We start from the raw sequence: 19,691 nt of genomic DNA on the forward strand, positions 1-19,691 counted from the left end.
TTCAGCACTGACGCCAGAGCCCTGTAAGATAATAAACCGAGGACATGGACGGGTGACAGGGAGCTGGTGGGTCAAGTGTGAGGGGGGACACAGGGTCTCCTCTCTTGGCTCCAAAGAGATGAGCTGGCCCACAGCATCAGGAGGTTTTGGAAGGGTCCGGTTTTTAAGGAATTGCATTAAACGATGCCATGCAGGGACAGCCCGATGCAGATGTCTGGACTGGATCCAACATCTTGTGAGGAGATTTTCAGGATACAGCTTCCCACAGTCCTTCCAGCCAGGGCAAAACCCTGGTGGGTGCCAGACGCCCCAGCTGGATGGTCTGGGACTCACTTCTAGGAGAGAAGGACCTGCAAGGGGAGAGGGGAAGCACCCAAGCTCCGAATCATCCCCACGTGATGCTTCTGTCTCTCTCCACGGGTGATGGTGCTCAGCCCACACAGGGCACGAGCTCCAAGGTGGGCACGACCTGGCAGCGATGGTATCGGCTCCAGGGTGGGCGCAGGGTGGGCATGACGGTGGGGCTGTCCCAGCTCGAGGGGACCCATCCCGTGGCATAGAGGGGGATCTTGTGCTGGAGATGTGGTGCAGGAGCTGTCAGGGCAAGGGTGGTGGCTGGAGCAGGTAAATCATTAATGCCGGAGAAAACCAGGCTGGCATCCTGCCCATCACTCGTCGATAGGAAAAGTTGATGTTGGAAGGGGAATTTTCACATATAACCTTCCCCTCCCTTCTCTGCCTTCCCTCCGGGGGCAGAGGGCTGGAGCAAGGAGCCAGCCCGGAGCCACGCACGCACCCAGCCCCAAACCAGCCTCTTGCCGAGCACGTTCTCTTCCAGCCCAGCTGGTTTTGCTCCCAGCCTGCTCCGTCTGTGCACATTAAAGCTTTTTCTAGGTCTGAACTGCTTTTGGCAAGCCAGGCTCCTGTTGGTCCCCACCACCCTCCCCATGGCTGCTCCCCCCGATCCGCTCCCCGTCTGGCTCCCGCTCCCCCTCCCCGGTCGAAGCCCTGCCAGGGACATGGCAAATCAGCGCGAAGCCTGCGGGGCAAATCGGTACAAATGAGACCAAGCAAGAGGGTGGGGAGGGACGGCGAGGGGGGGGCGATGACTCCTGGGTTGGCGCTTCTGTTCCCGAGTTTGATGTTTCCTGCAAACAACCCTGTAAATGCTCAGGAGTGGCTTCGGACATCACCTGCCCCCCGCCTCGGCGGGGTTTGGGGACGCTGGGTCCCAGACGGGGGGGACAGCCCTCGCCCCGCTCCCACAGCCTCCCCGCAGCCTCCCGGCCCTGAGCAGGCACCCAGCCGGGACGGGGGCCGAGCTGTAAGTCCTGACATTTCAATCTGTTTTGGGGATGGATGGGGCGCGCGGAGGGTGGAAGGTGCTGGAGGCAGCAGAGGGGCTCACTGCGGGTCTGGGCAGGGAACAAAACCCACCTGGGACCTGGAGCGGAAAACATCCCCCTGCTAAAAGCTGCCTGCTCCTGCCAGTTTTGCACTCTCCCAAATAAATTCCCGGGCATCTGGCGGTGCCAAGGGAAGCCATGCGCCACGCCACGGGCAGGGGCTCTGCCGGGAGCAGCAGCCGGTACCCGGAGCGGGGATGTGCAAACCCGCTGGGGGCAGCGAGGCCACTGTTCCCAAGGGATGCCGTCCGATCCCGCTCTCCGGTCTCTTTGCAAGCCGTGTAACTCCTGATTATTAAAGGCGCTCGGCACCGGGGAGGTCATATGGGGCTTTTCTGCTTGGGTTGCTCTCCTAATGACACGTCCGACTGCCTTCGCCGGGGGTCTGCTCACGCGAGTCCCTGACAATAGAAAGTTTGTGGAGGATTTTGGATGCTTTCCCCGTGACCGTGTGGTGGTTGCAGAGGTTTCACTGTTTCCCTATTGAAAAATGAAAGGATACATCGGAAAAAGGGAACCAGCCTGGGAGGACACAGAGGGCAGGTTAATTTTAACGTATTTACCTCTCCACATTTGTGTAATAATCAAAAAGATCAATGGTTTTCTGCAGGTCTGGAGATGTGATGAGTACTTGCAGTTGTGGAAAAATAAAAACCAGGGGAAGGGGGGAAATTTAACAGTAAGGCAGTATTATCCTTGTTATCCGTATTTTTATTTTCCCTCTAAATCCTTCTTAAAGGAAGTGAAAACTAAACTGAGCTGTTGAATTGCCAGAGGAGGTGAGTTACTGAGATGCTTAATGGTGTCAGCTAGGAATATACTTCCTCACGCCAGGGAATGCGTGTTGGTAGGAATTTTGACAAATCATAAGGTCACATAACAAGGAACAACTCACAGCAGTCAGAGGCTTCTTTAAAAAAGGTAAGGAAATCAGTGAGGCCCAGCTGTGCATCAGGGTGGTGGCAAATCCTGGGACTGGCACGGGGAGAAGTTTTTGGCATCCACGGGATGCTGCTGCCCTGCTCTCACTCCTCCTCCATGGCGAGGTTTTGAGTTCCCCTCTGTGAAAACCTGGGACAGGAGGATGTGGATGTGTCACCCCTCATTCCCTTAGGTCTTCTCACCCTTTCCTGGAGATCCCAATGCATTTCAGAGCGCTGCCCCACCCAGATGCAGTGGGGGGACGCCGGCTGAGAGGGGGGATGCAGAAAAACCCCCTTCCTGCGCAGGCATCTCGGGGAGTGTCACAGCAGCTGCTCCCGGCACCGTGCGGGCAGCCGGGCCCCGCAGGAATGCGGCTGCACGGCCATTCCACCTGGTCCTGCGGCACGGCACAGGTTAACGAGCTGCATCCCCGCTCCCTGCACCAGCTAATAACATCCCTGCCTCCTCCCGGTGGCTTTGCCTCGGGCCCTTGTTACTCCTCCTGGTCATCCCTTGGCCAGTACGGACCTCGCTGGGCAATTTGGTGGCCAAGTGCTACCTGCCCGCTCGGCGTCCCTGCCTCCGCTCACAGCAACATCCCTCGGCTCCCCACGCTGCAGCCCAAGCACTGCCCACGGTGCGGGGCCAGGGGCTGAGCAGCTCAGCCCATTTTTGGGGTGCAATGGAGCTGGAAACACAGAGAGGATCCCAGCAGGCAGCATCACCCTTGATCTACATTAAAAGCTCAACCAAACACTGTCACCAAGTACCAGGCAGAAGGCAGAGAGGTGCCTGCTGCCCACGGGTCAGCCCACGGCACTGCAGAGGTTCCTGCCCAAGAATAAATGAGTATTTCGAGACTAAAAATGTGTTTTGGAGAGAAATCTGCTTGCAAAGAGGTGTGATGTGTTCAGGGTGTGATGTGCTGCCTGCTGTGCTCCAGGTCCCTGCGGAGCAGCCTCCTCCCTCCTCTCTGCTGGGAGCTGGGTATCCCCCAGGAACAACCTGAGTTCCTCTCCTAAAAGGTTTATGGGTGTCCCAGTGGGCTGGCCCTGATCCTCGGTGTCCCATCCCTGCTAGAAGGTTTCTGCCTAGCAGAGCTCCTCCACATTCCCTGGAGTCCATCCCAACTGGCTTTTCTGCTCTGCAATTTCCCTGCTGTTCCCAAGCTCCCCCAACCAGCGTTGGACCGTCTCCCCTGTAGGTTTTTATTTCGCCGGTGGAGTTGTTTGTGCTCCCCTAAGGATGGGGAGGGAGAAGCAGCAGATGTTCCTACTTAGGACCATTTTGAAATGGGTTTTACAGTGGGCTGGATTTCATGGATGTGGTCACGGAACTGCACTGGTGTCACTGCCGGGTCAGCATATCAAGCCCCCCTCCCCAGTTTATTTTTGGCTTTAACCTTAAACATACCAAGTCCTTCGCAGGTGGCAATTCCTTGGTGGCTGGTTAGACCTTGTAATGATTTAAATGGCTCCATCCTAAAATTGCTGGCTGGAGGCAGTGCTGGGAGCCGGCAGGCAGGAGCAGGGATAAGCCCACGTCCTCCTGGCTGGGGCCCCAGCATTGCAACAGCCCCCCTTTTCTAGTGGTAGTTGAAATCATGGCCCCATCTTGGCCATGTTCTGCCTAAAAAGAGACCCGTCCTGTAACTCAGGGGACGGAGGATCTTTGGGGGTTAGCCTGGGAGAACAACATCCCAGCCAAGAAAAAGAAGGGGCGTGCAGCAGGGTCTGTTCCCTGTGACCTGTGGTCCCCTTTCCTGCTCTCCCCTGCCCACCTGAGCTGGCAGGAGAGTCCATCAGGAGGGAGGCAGTGACTCAGGGTGTCTGCTGGCAGGTCTGTATCCTGAGGGTGTACTGAGGAAAGCTCTTCAGCTGCGTGGGGTGATCCCAAATGAGGGCTGGGTGGCTGCCACCAGCAATGCTCTGCTTTGCAAGCCCCTGGGGACACTGACCCAACTCAGAAAGTCCCAAGAGGGCGAGCTGTGGGACAGCCAAGCAATTCCTGGGCACTGCTAGCTCCATCCCAGTCTCTGCTGAGATGTGCAGAGGTCCCTGCAGGGACACAACAGCCCCTGGCCCTGCAGCACCCATGGCACCCATAGACCCATCAGGGAGCACCCAGAGTGAGCCAGACATAATCTTGGTCTCTGGGACAGCTGTGAACCCTCCTTGAAGTCCTTTCCACCTTCAAGGGTAGCAAGAAGGTGCCAGGGTGAATTTACTGGGGGAAAATCTTGCCAGAGCAGCACAACTGCCCACTGTGAGGAGAGGACTGGCTGCCGGGACAAGGGAGGGAGAGAAAGGGATCCTGTTTAAGTGACCTTGGCACGCCCTGACATGGCCTGCTGCAGTGTCCTCATGGCCAAGCTGGAAATGTAAAGACAAGGTGGGTCAAGAACTGGCTGGACTGCCAGGCTCAATGGGCTGTGCAAGGTGCAGCTCCCAGCTGGAGAAAGGGAATGGCAAAGTCCCACAGCTGGGACACAGTAACCCCCTGCAGCAGGGCATGTCCTGGCAAATGGGCCAAAAAGCAGCTTTGCAGGAAAGGAGCCACATCCAAGACAAAAACAGAGCCAGAATCTTGACTGCCAGGAGCTGGACTGAGAGAGGAGAGGATGGGAAAGGCTCTGAAGATAGCAGGAAGAAAGGAGACAGGGAAGGGTGAGGGAAATGCTTGGGATGTCCTTGTGTGAAGCTCCTCTCCTGTAGCAAAGGATAAGTGAGGACACAGCGATGGACACATCCAGGAGCAGGAGAGGGCTGGGCTGCAAGGCAGGAGGGGGCCAGGCAGAGGAGGGGTGAAGACTCCCTGTTCCTGTCCCCAGAGGATTTTGGGTGGATCTGAACTGCAAGAAGGTGAATTTTCTGGGGGGAAGATGGAGAGTGATTTGGTGGAGCAGCAAATACAAGAACAGCAGATGAGAGAGAGCTCGGGATGTGAGCAAGGCCATATCAATATGAGAGCCTTTGGCCACCTTCAGTGTGTCTTAGGAGACACAAAAAGAGCTGGGCTCTGCCAAGCCAGGAGAAGCAAAGCAGAGATCTCCTTCCTTTCTTATCATTCCCATCCCCAGGGCATTTATGGACCGTGAACGGTCCAAGGATAAATGGACAGTGAAGAGGAGGAGAACATTTGTAGTATGAAGAACTGGGCTGTAGAAGTTTGGGGAGCCTCAGGGAGCCTTCAGGCTGGTCAAGGGGTGACTAAATGCACCTCATTGTATGACAGAGCTCATTGCTTTGCAGGGGAGGTGGCAGAGGAGGTGGAATCTTGTCCATATCTGCACTGGGGATCTGTGCTCGTGTGGGCAGGTAGATGATCTAACCTCTGTGTCCACACTGAGGACACTGATGTGGCTTGGTCTGTGCTGGGTGGGAGAAGTGGATTGTGGTAATCAGAGCAGAGCTAAGCCCCACATTGCCCTTCTTGGACTGCTGCTGGTGTGCCACAGCACACACAGGGGACACATGCCGGTGACCAGAAAGGGCTTCTGGAGATTGCCACCATCCCCAGAGGTCCTCCAGATGGAAGGGTGGAAGGGAACCTCCCAGTGCAGGCGCTCACAGGCAGTGGGATCCATCCTCGGCTGTCACCAGGAGAAGGAGAAACTTGTAAGTGGGGAAAGGTCATAGAAACTGGAAGAAGCTATGGAATTTTCTTCTGGAAACAGGAAAGGCCTGCACATTACAGGCATGACACAGACTTTAGCACAAAGGATGGCTGCACCTACATTCCTCTTCCAGCTACACACAGTTAAGCTGCCCAAGTCCTCTCCAGCTGTCCATCATCTTCCCATGCTCACCATGGAGATGGGAAGGACACCACCTCCTCTGCACACCCCTGGGTGCCAACCACACTGTTGATCCTCCTGAGTGGCACAGACAACTTCCCCTCTACCCAGCTGCACATTTTCATTTGGAGACTGATGATGTCTTCACAAATTTGGAGATCATTTTGCCATTGAGCTGCTGACTCCACGGCTGGGAGCCTGTGGTCTCCTGAGGCTCCATTAGCAGGTAGAGAGGAGGTGGAGGAAGATGCAGGAAGCTCCCACAGTGGGGCCGAGGCAGAAGCTTTGCGGGTGGTTGATATAATGTGGAGAGACAGTCTTACATCTCCTCACCAGGAACTGCCTCTTCCCCCGAAGGGTTCGCAGCAGGAAAGGCTGTGGGAGGAAAGCCTTTTGCGGTGGAGGACCCTCACGTCTCTGGAGAGTAGCCTGGAGGCTGTGACGGCCTGATCTCATCTCTCAAGGAGCCTGTGAGTTGTGCTGTGAGTGTCACAGGCAGACGATGATGACTCCAGCCCATTGCCACTTGGTTGAATGCTTTTCACGGGGTGTTGGGGTTGCCACAGGGAGACTTCAGGCCAACTTTTTGTGGGTGGAGGCTGGAGGAGAGGTCAGAGACATAGCCACACTTCTTGAGCAAGTGCACAAATGGGAGAAGATTTGACCCAAAATGAGGGAAAACTTTACATGTGGAGGTGCTGTGACTCCAGCACATGGCAGGGAGTAAGTTCATCATCTGGCTGAAGGATACCCCAAGGCTGGGCAGGAGATGCCAGACAACCTGCACATCCAAAGGCAGCAATGCTCACAAAGATGGACCCACCCCATGTCTGGGCTGGGTTTTGGGTCTCACCTAAATCCACCTGTGAAGAGAGCTAAGCTTCCCCAACCAGACACTCCAGATCCCTCCAAAGGCTGGAAACCCAAAGGCTGGGAATCCAGATGCTGTCATATTTGTAGACCATGACTCTGACTTGGTTTTGCCCCTGGGATGTGAAGCACATGGTTTGGTGAGCCCACATATGGAGACACAGAAGTGGAGCCACCCTGAGCTACAGGACGTGGGTCACAGCCTCTGGCCTCGCACACGAAGACGTGGTGGGTGGGCAGACATGGAAAGACTGGCTGTTTGGAGGAGACAGGAAACCTCAGCTCTTCTGAAGAAGTGGTTTTGGGAAGAGGAGAAATTTTGGTGCAACAATTGAGATCAAGCTGGAGAAAGGCACAGCTCGAGGTGGGAATAGTTTCAAAGCTGCTGATGTAGGGAGCCAGAGGCAGAGGTGGTGGGATGGCCTCACACAGTGGCTGTGCAGGGTGAGGCTGGGGAGGCACAGAGCTCCCAGCCCCACCAGCCACGCTTCCCTCCTCTTGCCGAGTGCCTGCTGCTTTGCCATGGCCAATTGCCTTCATCCCAGCTCCGATAAACGCTTAAAAGCTCAAATCACACAACCCCAGGCTATGAAAACGAAAAGGGACCCGATAGCCGCTAATAGCCGAGCAGCCCCTGCGGCAAAAGCGTGCAGTGTAGGGAAAGTGGTTTGCATTGATCAGTGGCTCCCGCCCCACACGCTCCCCTCCCGCGGCTCTACCCAGCTGCTCCAGCCACGGCGCTGGGGAAAATGGGATAAAACCCCACGGGAATTTCCAGAAAGGCAGAGTCCGGGTAATGGCAGGAGCAGGATGGTTTGTGGGGTTGGTGTGAGATCCCATCAAAGGGCCATCCTTCTGCTCCACACCGTCCTGTCCTGGCACAATCACCAGGGAAATGCATCCCTGGATGACAAACAGCAATGCCAGGGCCACACAGACTGCAGTGATGCTGAGCCCTGGGAAATGAGGGGCCTGGATGGCCTGGAAGGAAGCAACTGGTGGATGTAGGAGCAGGGAAGAGTTGTCCCTGTGGTTGGTGGCGGGTGTACAGGGCACCACCAATGAAATCCCACCCGTGGAAGGTAGGACCAGCATGTAAGAGACCACAGGAATCCTCAGCTGCAGGACGAGGTGCAAGGCAGGAGGCTCATCACAACAACACTGAAGAGAAGAACTTCAGTGCCTTTCTTGAGCCCATTCCTCCATGCCATGTCCTACAGCCATCTGGGAAAGCTTGAGGGCAGCCAATTTCCATGGGAGCGTTGCAGCTCCCTGGCAGCCTCCCAGTAAGCACTGGAGCACTTGGAGGTCAGAAGCAAAGAAAGGACATCAGTTTGAGAGATGGGGTCTTTGTTCCAGCCAGAAAAGCTCTTGGGAGTCTGCAGAAGCAGATCAGGGCAAGTTCACATGCCCACCTACAGGTGGAGAGGGTTTGTATGGCTACAGGAAACCCACTGGACTGAGCCCCTTCCTGCAAGTGGCTGCCACACACCAGGAGCAGGCTTAGGGAAGGGGGTGGGATCTGGAAGGGTTTGCTCCCGTGTCCAGCTGCAGCCTGGAAAGGAGATGGTGAAGCAGGGGTGTGGTGGTGAACCATGTGTCTGGAGGGTGGACAGGGACTGTAGTTGCTGCTTCTACCAGTCAAAGAATTGGGGGGCATCAAATGAGACTTGTGGGGACAAGCTGGAGGATGAAGCTCTGGGTGGTGTGCCAAGAACTCCCTGCTGCAGGATGCTTCAGGGCTGAACGTTTCCACAGCTTCCAGAGAAGCTCCTGCAGATTCAGAGTGGGGATGTACATCCTGTGTGCTGCATCCAGCGGCACCCGGTCTGCTGGGATGGGTTAGGAAAATTGGAGCAGTACCATGGATGATTGTCCTACATCCTGGAAATCGAGTTTTGGCTGTTATTAGAGACCACGAGCCGGACGGACAACTGAGGTGCTGTAGCTCAGCTGCCCCAACGGCTGCGTGCCCTTCCCTGCATCCCTGCGCCTGGAGACCAGGCTGGGATTTTTTAACTACTGGAGCACCAGGGACTGCAGGTCTCTTCCCTGGGCATCTCTCTCTTCTTCCTTCCCTTTGTCTCTCCCTCTCTTTCTTCTCCCCTTGCCACTCGGCTCCCTCCATCGGAGCGTGCCCCTCTCCCCTCGGCGGTCCCGGGGAGGAGAGCAGGGATGCTGCAATTCCCAGGCACAGGTGCGCGGTCCCCGCCGCGCGCTGCCCCCAGGCACGGCCCCCGCCGCCGCAGCTGACAGCCCACTGGAAATAATGTGTTGTGGCAGAGAGAGACTCAGCAGACCACGAAGATCTGCTGGTGCGGGAACTGCTCAGCAACCAGGAGCCACAACGCCTGTCTCCCGGCTCCGCAGGGCCTGAGCCGGCTCTGGGGATGCCTCCGCTCCGCCGGAGCCCGCCTGGCTCACACGCAGGGCACTTCCCCGCTCTCTCCCATTCTTTCTCTTTGCTCTTTCCTCTTTTCCTCCCTTGCTGCTCCTCTCCGCAGCGCGGAGGGTGTGGAAGCAGCCAAGCTGCCTGTCCCTACACGGGACATCTCTCTGCCATCCTCTGCACCACCGGGCACAGGAGGGGAACAAACGGCTCTTGCAGCAGCCTTGGAGGAGGAGGACCAGGTGTGCAGGAATGGAACAACCAGTTCCAGTCTTCCAGCAAAGATTTAATCTGCCTCTGGCATGTAAACAGCAAATGTTTGTTCAACTGACCTGCAAACAGGCGACGTGCATCGCAGCGGGGCCGAGGCGCCCAGCTCCCCGCTCGGCCACCCTTGGTTTCTTGCCCTCTAGCAGGGTGACACGGGGCGGACAGGCAGGTCCGGGATGCTCGGGGCACCCCAGGCTCAGTGGCTGCAGCCAGGGAGTGATGCTCAGAGGGGCCCCATCCTGCCCAGCTGCTGCTGCATCCCTTCTGCTCCCCCGGGCAGCGCAGAGTGTGTGGAGCTCTCACGGCTCACAGGCGTGACGCACACCCAGCGTGGCTGAGGGCTGAAGGACAAGCGTGTCCCCGCGGGCAGGCTGGGAGTGCTGAGGTGAACCTCCAGGCGGGAGGCCCCGAGCTCTGCCCACACATCCCACTGCGATGGGAGAAACCAGCCTGGGCTGCCGCGGGTCAGGGCTGCACCCCGGGGCTCCCCTCCACATCCCAGTTCAGGTTCGTTACAAGGGGACGTTTTTGCCTATTTTCTGCATGAGCAGATCTTAGTGGCAGGGTCGACTACCAGCTCAGCCCACAACGTGGGCATGCAGGGGGTTGTCCCCCAGCCCTGCCTGCAGCTCAGCCTGCCCCTGGGGAAGCCACAGCACGGCTCATTCCCTGTCCCCATGGCGGGTGGGAGATACTCTGCTGTTTGATGTCAAGCCTCAGAAAGAAATTTGAAAGGGTTCTGTGCAGGTAATTCTATCACACAAACACTCTCACCATGCTCCCAGGGGAAGGGGATGTCCCTGGTGCCCACAGTGAGGAGAGTGGGTACCAGAGCATGGGAGCATCCTTCAGCCCAGCACAGCCACTGCCTGGGCATGGGGCTGGAGGGACTGTCCCCAGGGCCGCTGGTATTGCAGGCTGCAGCCAGAGCATCCCTGTGTACCTGGAGCAAGATGATCAGGGAAAAAAGCACGGGGCCTTGGGGCTGCAGGGTGAGAGGTCAGCCCCAAGGGTGTGGGCTCACCGAGGGGAGCAGCAGGAATGCCATCCAGCTGTGGGAGGTGGGCACTATCGCGGGGCCACGTGGCAATCCATCCTCTGGTGTGGTGCTGCTGCAGGAGCCCCTTCCCTGCCCGTCCCACTCTGATTCCAGCCCCTCGGCACTGCTGTGCCCATCCCTCTGCCCTGGGAGCTGCAGTGCTCCCCCCCAGCCCCCAGGGAAGCCCCCCAGACCATGTGCAGAAGGATGTGGGCTATGGCTGGGCACATTCCAGGCTGCTGGGGAGCAGGGCCCGGTGCAGGGGCTGTCAGGTTCTTGAGCCACTGCCTGGACCTCCCCCTGGCAATTCCTTGTCCCAGCTACCCAAAGCTGCAGAGATACATGCTGTTTCCCTTCCGATCCTGCAAATCTTGTCTCCTTCTTCCCAGAAGCCAGGGAGCAGATTTTTTCCCCAAATGACTGCAGCTGCCACATTGGTCCCAATCTGGAGCTGCTTCTGGCCTTCGCCTTTCTGGGCTCTGCAATCCCACACCAGCCTGGCTGCAGGGTCTCTGGGGCAGAGCTCTGCCCTGGGACCTGATGCATGGGGGAAGGGCTTGGTCCCTGAGAAACGAGCCCCAGACATACAGAATGAGCCCTCAAATTCGCTGCTCTCCCCAGGAGAAGCTGGCAAGTCCCTCCAGAGCAAAGCAGCATCTGGAGGAGTGACACAGGCGTTTGCGTCGGTGTTGGGTGCCCCCGTGACTGCTTGGCCATCTGTGAAGGAGCCCAGTTTCATGACCGTGGAGCCTGTGCAGGTCTGGCTCCTCTGGGAGATGAGGAGTGGGGGAGCTGTGCCCCCTGGCCACTCTCAGAGCTCGTGGGGGCCAGGCTGTGGAACAGGCATGACACTGTTGTTCCCGGGTTGTGGTTGTGTCCAGGAGGTTGTGGTGGGAAGCACAGAGGGGGCAGCCCAGTGCCAGGGTCCTGTGGGGGATATTGCCTGGGCATTTTGATTTCGGCACCACCTGGAAGGGGGGGAGGTGTAGTTTAGCCTGGATTGGTTTTCCAGGCCAGATTATCCCTGTTCTGTCACAGGACAGTGTCAATCCCACAGGCCAGGGAGGCAGCACTGCTTTTCCAGCAGTGACACCAGGTTACAGGCTCAGCCCGCAGCCTCTCCCACCCAGTCCATCCATCCCACTGCCCTCTTTGCACGGGATCACACATTCACATGCAGGGTTGCAGGTACCTGAACTTAGCCTAGCTCTGCAGCAGCTTTGGTGCCAGAGCTTTGGAACACCTCTGGCACTGCAGTACCCCAGGAGATGGCAAGCCAAATGAGTCTGTGCCCAGCACGGTATTGGGGCTGCTGACTCCTTTCTCTTTTATTCCCTGCCCTCAGCAGGAAAATGGTCCCTGAGCTGGGCTGGGGCTGCCCCAGAGAGGCTCTGGCTGGCCAGGCAGGTCACCTGGGCACCTTAATGTCAGTTTGAGGTGGTTTAGCTCCAACGCCTTTAATAGTGTTTGTTTTCCTTTTCCTCTGGGGTGGTTTGAGAGAAGAGGGTCGATAATGGGATCAGCACATACAGGCATACCTGCTGGGTTTGGGCAAAAATTCCATCACTGGCCTGGGTTTAAATCTCAAACCTGGGAGCTCCAGACTGAGGTCCCCAAAGCTCCACTCTCTGGGGCCAGGAGGTGCCCACAGAGCAGAGCCATCTCCCTGGGAGCTGCAGGCACAGCTCACCACCTCCATGCTGTCCTTCTTCCAGGGCACACTGTGCTTCCCGGAGAGGTGTGGGAAGATTCACCTGCTGTGCCCCTCCATTCCCACCAGGAGCCATCTCCAGGCAGCCTCCACCATGTCCAAGGACGACGTGGGCTGCAAGCTGACCTCAGTCTACAAGCACAAGGAGAGGAAGCCGAAGAAGCCTCACTACATCCCGAGGCCATGGGGCAAGCCCTACAACTACAAATGCTTCCAGTGTCCCTTCACCTGCATGGAGAAGTCCCACCTCTACAACCACATGAAGTACAGCCTGTGCAAGAACTCCCTTTCCCTCCTCATCGAGTCTGACTGGCCCTACAAGAAGGGCAACCTGCTGCACCCGGAGCTGCGGCTGCTGCACACGGACAGCTCCCGCCTGCGCGGACGGCGGGACGAGCAGGACGCCTGCGACTCCTCGGCCACCCCGGGAGGCTCCGTCCGGACCAAGCAGGTCTCCAGCAGGGATGGCCACGAGGACAAGCCAATGACAGGGGTGGAGATCCTGCCTGCTGAAGGGGCTGGTGAGGAAGGTGGCCAGTTCCAGGAGGAGGAGGAGGATGTTGCTGGCCTGCTGAGGGAGATGGATGCGGGGGAGAAGAAAGAGAGAAATGAAGAGCCAGGTTGCCAAGGTGACCCAGCTGAACCAGAAGTGAACACTTTGGTCTTCGGCTTCAAGAACAAGAGGGACAACAAGCCTTGCAAGGAAGCGGAGCCCGACTTCATCATCACGGATGTCTTCTCCCTCAAGAACCATGTCATGAAGAGCAGGGAAATGGCCTCCCCTGACCTAGATGCTAAGCCAAAGCATTGCAAAGTGCCAAAGAAATGCCTGGCCAGCGGTGGGATTTTGATGGAGCAGTGGAAACTGGTGGCAAATGGGCAAAGGAGAAACATGCCTGAGGTCTCCCCACCTTGTACCGACAGCAACATCATTCCGTGCTACCCCCCTCCAGCCTACAGTGACTACCACGAACCTCAGGGCCTGAACCTCTCGCTGCTGGGTATTAACTACCCTTTGAACCCCAGTCTCTTCTCCTACCTGAGCCCCACCATGGCCAACAGCACAACAACACACCCTCACTTGGCTCAGCTGCCCTTCCTGGCCTCCACAGCCCAGCTGATGCACCCCCATGCCTCCCACTTCCAGCCTCTGCAGAGCCCTGAGCGCTCAGCCTTCCTCCCCCGCTTCTACTACCCGCTGCTCTTCGAGCACACCTTCGGCTCCACGGAGAGCAAGATGTCCTCCAGCAAGCCAGACCCCCAGCAGCTGGTGGGCTCAGTCATGCCCACACCACCCCAAACCAAACCTTCCAGTGAGCCAAACAAAGCCGGGCTGCTGAAGGTTCCTGTGCTGAAGACAGGTTTTCCTTGGTCCAAAGGTGTCCGGGAGGAGCCAGGCTCCGAGCTCGGCCATTCTGCCATGCTGGGGCAGGAAGAAGAGGCAAAATGGCTGTCCCAGGAGAAGGAGAGCAACCCAGCTTTGGGCCTCAGCAACCTACGCAAGAAGTCAGCCACTGACATCTACCAAACCGTGGTGGGGATGAAGGATGGTGCTTTCACCCACGGCAGTGTCAGGAAGACAGAGTTGCCAGTGGTGACCTGTCTGGAGACGAGCAGCCCTCCGGGAAACCCCTTGAAGAGGAAGTTCCCTGCCAATGGGCTGGATTTGATAGGACCTGAAAGGATGATGCCTGGGAAGCTCAGCTACCAGAGCAGGTAAGGTGCCTGAGATCTCTCTGCCTCTTCCTCACTTCAGGTTGACCTTGTTTATCTCCATATCCTGTTCTGTTCCCCGCCACTGATCCATGGGATGAGCCCCAGGGAGCTGAGCACTCTTCAGGCTGGTGGTCCACACCAGTGCCCACCCAAGCAGAGCTCCCTGCCCTCCAGGGCCTCCAAAGTTCCCAGGTGCCTCCAAGCACCTGGGCTATGTCACACACACTGTCCCTTGCCTTCCCCTGATCTATATAGAGCCAGAGGTGATGTGGTGTCTGTGTGGGGTGGACCTGTGCTCCCCAGGCACCAGGAAAGCGCCTCTCGTGTCCCCAGATATCCCAGGTTTGCTGGAACAATCATTGTCTATTTTTAAACATACACATTTGCATTCCTTTGATTCACCTTCTGCTTTCAAAGCCCAGAAGGAGGGTCACGTTCCCAAACATTTCCTTTTACCTGGGGCTAGAAATGTGCACAGCTCCTTTAAACAGAATTTCAGTTCCTCCCCTGGTTGTGCAAGTCCAGCTGTGGCTCCAACAAAAATGTCACAGTAAACCCACTGCTTTGACACCCAGAGGAGCTTTCTCTGGAGTAGATCTCTGTGGTTTTCTATCTCCACCTGCCCTTTCCATGCTCTCAGGCTGGCTGGACAGATTCCCTCCAATTAGGCCTTCAGGACTGTGGGCTGGTCATTTCCGTCAACATTCTCCAGTGCTCCAAGAAGAGGGGGAATCCAGGCTTGGCTAGCTGAGGTGGGATCAGCACCATCTCCCCAGACTGGCCTCTCCCTTTGTCGGTGCCATGAAATAGTGTGTCAGGATCCATCCTCCTCTGGGAGAGCAGTGCCAGGAGCAGGTCCAGCCAGGGCTCTGCCTGCTCTGACCAAAGCCCTTCCTGGAAGGGTCTCACGCTGGCAGCAGCCAGTGGAGGAAGCCTGGCTAAATCTGGTAGTGCTGGCCCTGGACATAAGCCTGAGGATTTTCCTGTCTTTTTCCCTACTGATTGTATCCACTTCTTCTCTGCAGTGGTTCAAGGGCCAACCCTGGCCACATCCCCAAGGCCCTGGAGCACTGGCACTCGGATGTCCTCACAGGCCAGCCTGAGGAACCAGAGAGGGGCAATGACACAGAAGTCCTTCCCTCTGTGGGTGCTGCCATGGACCATGGCTTCTGCAAGCAGAGCAGACCCCAAGAGACTTCTGCCACCATGGCAGGCTCTGAGGCCACAACTGTGCTAATCGGGGACCTGTCCAAAACCTTGGAGGAGTACCAAGAGGTGGAGAAGAAACTGTCTGATCTGGCAAAGGAGGACACCCCCGGGCAAAAAGAGCTGAGGGACCAGCTGGTCAAAATCCGAAGGGAGCTCTACCACATCCACCAGGCACTGGAGAAAGCCACCAAACCCCACGAGGGGCCGCTGGATCTGTCGGTGAAGAGATCCTCAGAAGGTCTGGAGAAGGTCCAGCAGGCCAAGAAGGAGCCCTGCAACGTGAGCCTGGGGAGTGAGAAGCTTCACGGCAAAGACCAAGGGCCCCTCAGCAAATGTCTGGCCCCCGGAGAGGCTGGAGATGGGGAGGGGCTGCCCAACTGCCTCCTCGAGGCCGAGAACAAAACCATTGACCTGCTGATCAAGATGAGCCGCTCCGAGAGCCTGCGGGCGGCCTCCTCCGAGGCCCCTCTGGGCGCCGTGATCAAGGCCGAGGTGCTGCCCCTCACCGTGCCCCTGGAGCTGCGCCACGTCATGGAGCCCTACTACAGCCGGACCACCAAGTGCGAGGCAGACTCCAGCGTCCTGCTCTGCTCCGACGGCAGATCCAGCAGCACGCAGGGCCCGCAGCTCCCGGTCAGCGCCGAGGATGGGCCCCTGGGCTGCCGGGCCATGCAGCGCTCCCTGTCCTGCAGCCTCCCCAGCGACACCGATGCCGTGTGTGTCCACAGCCCTCTGCATGCTGACCCCTAAGTCCACCTTGCTCAAAAGCTCCTGGATCTCACTGACCACCTCATGCTTCACCTTCCCAGTGTCCCACCTCTCCACTCCTCCTTTTCCCCATGGATGAAAGCACCACCACTGCCTGGCTGGGACCACATTGTGTGGGGTTCCAGCAGCTCCCCCAGCTGAATCCACAAGGTGTAAAAATCCAGTCCCTGTGCTCCCCAGTGTGTCACAGACAGTGCTGCTGGGCTCTGCATGCTCCCAGCCTCAGCACCCCAGTCCTGGAACTCCCTTCAGAAGGGGAGTCACCAGCAGGCACCAAGAGAAAACTGCTAAAAGCAGCAAGAGAAAACTGCCAAAAGCACCAAGCTTTCATCAAAAGGCTCACCCAGCCCTCTCATCAGGGACACTCAGGGACATTTGCAACCCAGTTCCCACAATCTGTGGACAGGGGAGGGACTACAGAGGGCCAAGCCTTGGTCCAGGTTGTGCTAAAACAGACCACGGCTGTCACCTTGTACAGAGCAAGGACACGGTGACTTCGTCCCACGGAGGCTGGAGGGTCACAGCCGGGAACAAGATGCCCAGCTGGATTGACCCAGAGGCCAAGAGTTTTCTGCACTGTGGAGACAAGAACATCCCATCAGTCACAATGACACGTGTGACACAGGAGCCACCTTGCCAGCTCCATACCTGGGCCCTGAGCTCTCTTGTCAGGGCCATTTGCCACATGTAGGGAGTGCTGGGCTGTGGAGACTTGTTCCTGTCCACTGACCATCCAGTGTCCAGCTCCTCCTTTTGCCTTCACACAGAAAGGACCTTCCCTCCCTCTCTGCCCATGCAGACACGATGCATGTTCCTCACCAAGGCCCCGATCCTGCAGAGTTCAGCTCCCAGGAGCTCCTGCCCACTACTCCTAATCCCCCGAACGCTGGCACTTGGGGCAGCAAAATGGGTGAGATGATGCTGCCATGAACCACAGAGCTCAAGAGACACAGATCCCAAAAAAAAAAACAGTGAAGGGACAAACTTGGCCCATCCCAGGCTGGAACAATGCCAAGCAACCAGCCCTGAGCCAGAGCACTAGAGATCAAACCACCCAGGCAGGTGCCTGCTGCTTGTGGGATCAGCACTGGCCTTCCCAAAAGGCCATGTTCTCCTGTGTTCACTGGGGCTCCTGACTCTGTTGGGCAGACTGGGACCCACTGCAGGGCGGTCACACATCCCTGTCTCCACCACCCTTCTGAGGAGCATCTGCTCTGGCTCAGGATGCCCTCATGCTTGGGCCAGGAATTCTTAGAGTCCCTCCCTGTAGTGCTCTCCTAGAAAAGCATTTCCTCTCCCACCCACACTTGGTGTTCAGGACACGGTGGGGTGTTCTGTTAGCACCCAGGGCCTTCACCACCTCGGTGGCTTGTTCCTTGACATGGGATGTGCTGGGATGCGGGCCAGGAAGGCAGGACAAAGAGGACAGTGGCAAAGCCACAAATAAGGGACCTACACAGCACATCCCAGGAGCTTTACACGCTTTGGGCCCAAAGAGGACAATTCCACCGTGGTGGCTGAAGAAGGCAAGGCCCCACGTGGGACCTGGGACTCCCGGGTGCTTTGATGGACCCAGACAATAGGAAGAGTTGGCTCTTCTCACCTGATTGCTCTCTGGACAAAGCTTCCACCTCATCAAAGGGGTTTATTTCTCACTGCAAGAATTTGCTTAGGGCGCAGGGGCCTGTGGGGTTATTGGTCTGTTCTCTCTGGAGGAAAGTTCGGGGTGGTGGGGAGTGGGACATTCAGAAGGAGAGATGCTCAGCTCAGCAGTGTAACCCTTTTGAGCCAGCTCCAGATCTTCCTGATGGGCCATGTCCTGCTGCTTCCCACATGACCTTGGTCCCACAAGGGAAGGTGGGAAGACCCCAATAGAACAGACCCCAGAACCTGAGTGGAAGTTCCTCAGTCCCAGAGCCCAGGGAGGTGGCATTGCCCAGCCTTTCTGGGTGTGAATTGTGCTGTCATCTGGATGCCAGAACACCATCAGCACAGCAGACCCTCCACATCAAGCACCTTGTTCACATCACCCACTCCCAACAGCCTCCCAGTCTCCCTCCAGCCCTTTCTACCATCCTGTGCCCCTCTGTCACCCCACGCCCTGCTGTCATCTCCTCTCCCCAGCTCCCTCGCTGCCCTGGCAGCCCCTAACCCCCCTGCCAGCACCTCCCTGTTCCCATATCTCAGGGCTCCCTACTCTCCCCCCTCACTATCTCTTCTTCCATGCCTGGACCTTCACCCCAATCACAGCAGGAAACCCACAGGCACAGCCAGGAAGTTGGAGTCCCATTTTCCCGTCACATCCTTCCCTGCCCACCCGGCCTTTACCTCCTCTGAGGAACGAGTCATGTAGGTCCCTCTGCCTACCTGGAAACAGCATCTCCTCCCAGTTCCAATCATCGGCACATATTTTTTAGCAGATCCCCATCTGAACGTGGGCACCTTGGAGGTCCAGGACACCAGAGGGGTAGCTGAGCTCTGGGACCATCAGCCCTGAGTTTCAGCAGGAGATCCATGCCCAGACCACCAGGCAGTGCTGCCTTTCACCCCTTTTTAGCTGAGATGTTGCCTGCACACTGTCACCTCTCTGTCCCCAGCCCCTGACTCCATCCTGCTGCCAGAGCTGGGATGCTGCCCTGCTTTGTGGTGCCCATGCTGTGAGCTGGGACCCTCCCATGAGTAGAGCTGGTGCTAGCCCTCCCTGTGCCACTCACTGTGTCCTTCACCTCTGCAGACAGCTGGGGAGGGGGCAAGTGGAAGCTGGGAGCTGATCACATAGTATTTATTGTTCACAGTTTTACGAATGTACAAAACAAAAACCAAACCATTAAAGGGAAAACCCCTGAGCAGGAGTTGCTGCTGGCTGCTTTGTTCTTTCCTGGGAGCTCTGCCTGCTCCGGCTGGACCCTGCAGCAGTCCCATGCCACAGCTCCTATCACAGAGCCTCTGTTTTTGAGGTGACAGGTGAGCCACCAGCAGGATGTGGCCAGATGTTGGCACTGGCTGAGTGTGGTCTGTGTTCACGTGGGTGGGGTTTGACTCTTTCATTCTGCTGGATCAACACCAGGATCCCACTGGCTTGCCCTGAGCTGGGGAGAGGAGCTGCCCACTGTGTCTGACAGCAGAAGTCAGGTTGAGAAATGTCCTCACAGAAGCCATGAGGGTCCTAATTCATAGAATCCCAAAATTCCAGAATGGTTTGAGTTGGAAGGAACCTTAAACTTCATTTATTTCCACCCCCTGCCATGAACAGGGAAACCTTCCACTGTCCCAGGTTGCTCCAAGCCCCATCCAACCTGGCCTTGGACACTTCCAGGGATCCAGGGGCAGCCTGTGCCCAGCTTCTCTGGGCACCCTGTGCCAGGGCTTTACCACCCTCGCACAGAAGAATTTCTTCCTAACCTGTAATCTAAACCTACTTTCTTTCAATTTGAAGTCATTCCCCTTGTCCTGGCAAGACACTGCTTGCTCCTGCTGAAGTCCCTGCACACACACACGGCCTTTTCCTCCCTTCTCCTTTACAATCCACCACGGCTGGACCCTGGGACCACAACACCAGACCCTGGTGCAGGGAAGATCAGAGAGAAGGTGCA

General features: G+C 57.2%; 1 protein-coding gene across 1 annotated transcript; it reads left to right on the top strand.

Annotated features, from left to right (window-relative positions):
* Window positions 1-1,105: 1,105 nt before the first annotated feature.
* On the top strand, window positions 1,106-18,950 carry PRR35 (proline rich 35). Its single transcript, XM_042037610.1, has 3 exons — window positions 1,106-1,324; window positions 12,410-14,121; window positions 15,147-18,950. The coding sequence occupies exons 1-3, from the start codon at window positions 1,106-1,108 to the stop codon at window positions 16,078-16,080; spliced, it is 2,865 nt and encodes a 954-aa protein (XP_041893544.1). The 3' UTR covers window positions 16,081-18,950.
* The last annotated feature ends 741 nt before the right edge of the window (window positions 18,951-19,691 follow it).

Source organism: Corvus kubaryi, unplaced genomic scaffold (genome assembly GCF_017639235.1).
Source record: "Corvus kubaryi isolate FWS band 111438036 unplaced genomic scaffold, C.kubaryi_AGA036_p1.0 37387, whole genome shotgun sequence".
Classification (NCBI taxonomy): Eukaryota; Metazoa; Chordata; class Aves; order Passeriformes; family Corvidae; genus Corvus; species Corvus kubaryi.

Coding starts and splice junctions, on each gene's coding strand:
- PRR35 (XM_042037610.1), top strand. CDS start 1,106: ATGACTCCTGGGTTGGCGCTTCTGTTCCCGAGTTTGATGTTTCCTGCA. Junction 1,325..12,409: donor GCCGGGACGGGGGCCGAGCT/GTAAGTCCTGAC, acceptor TCCTTCTTCCAG/GGCACACTGTGCTTCCCGGA. Junction 14,122..15,146: donor AAGCTCAGCTACCAGAGCAG/GTAAGGTGCCTG, acceptor TCTTCTCTGCAG/TGGTTCAAGGGCCAACCCTG.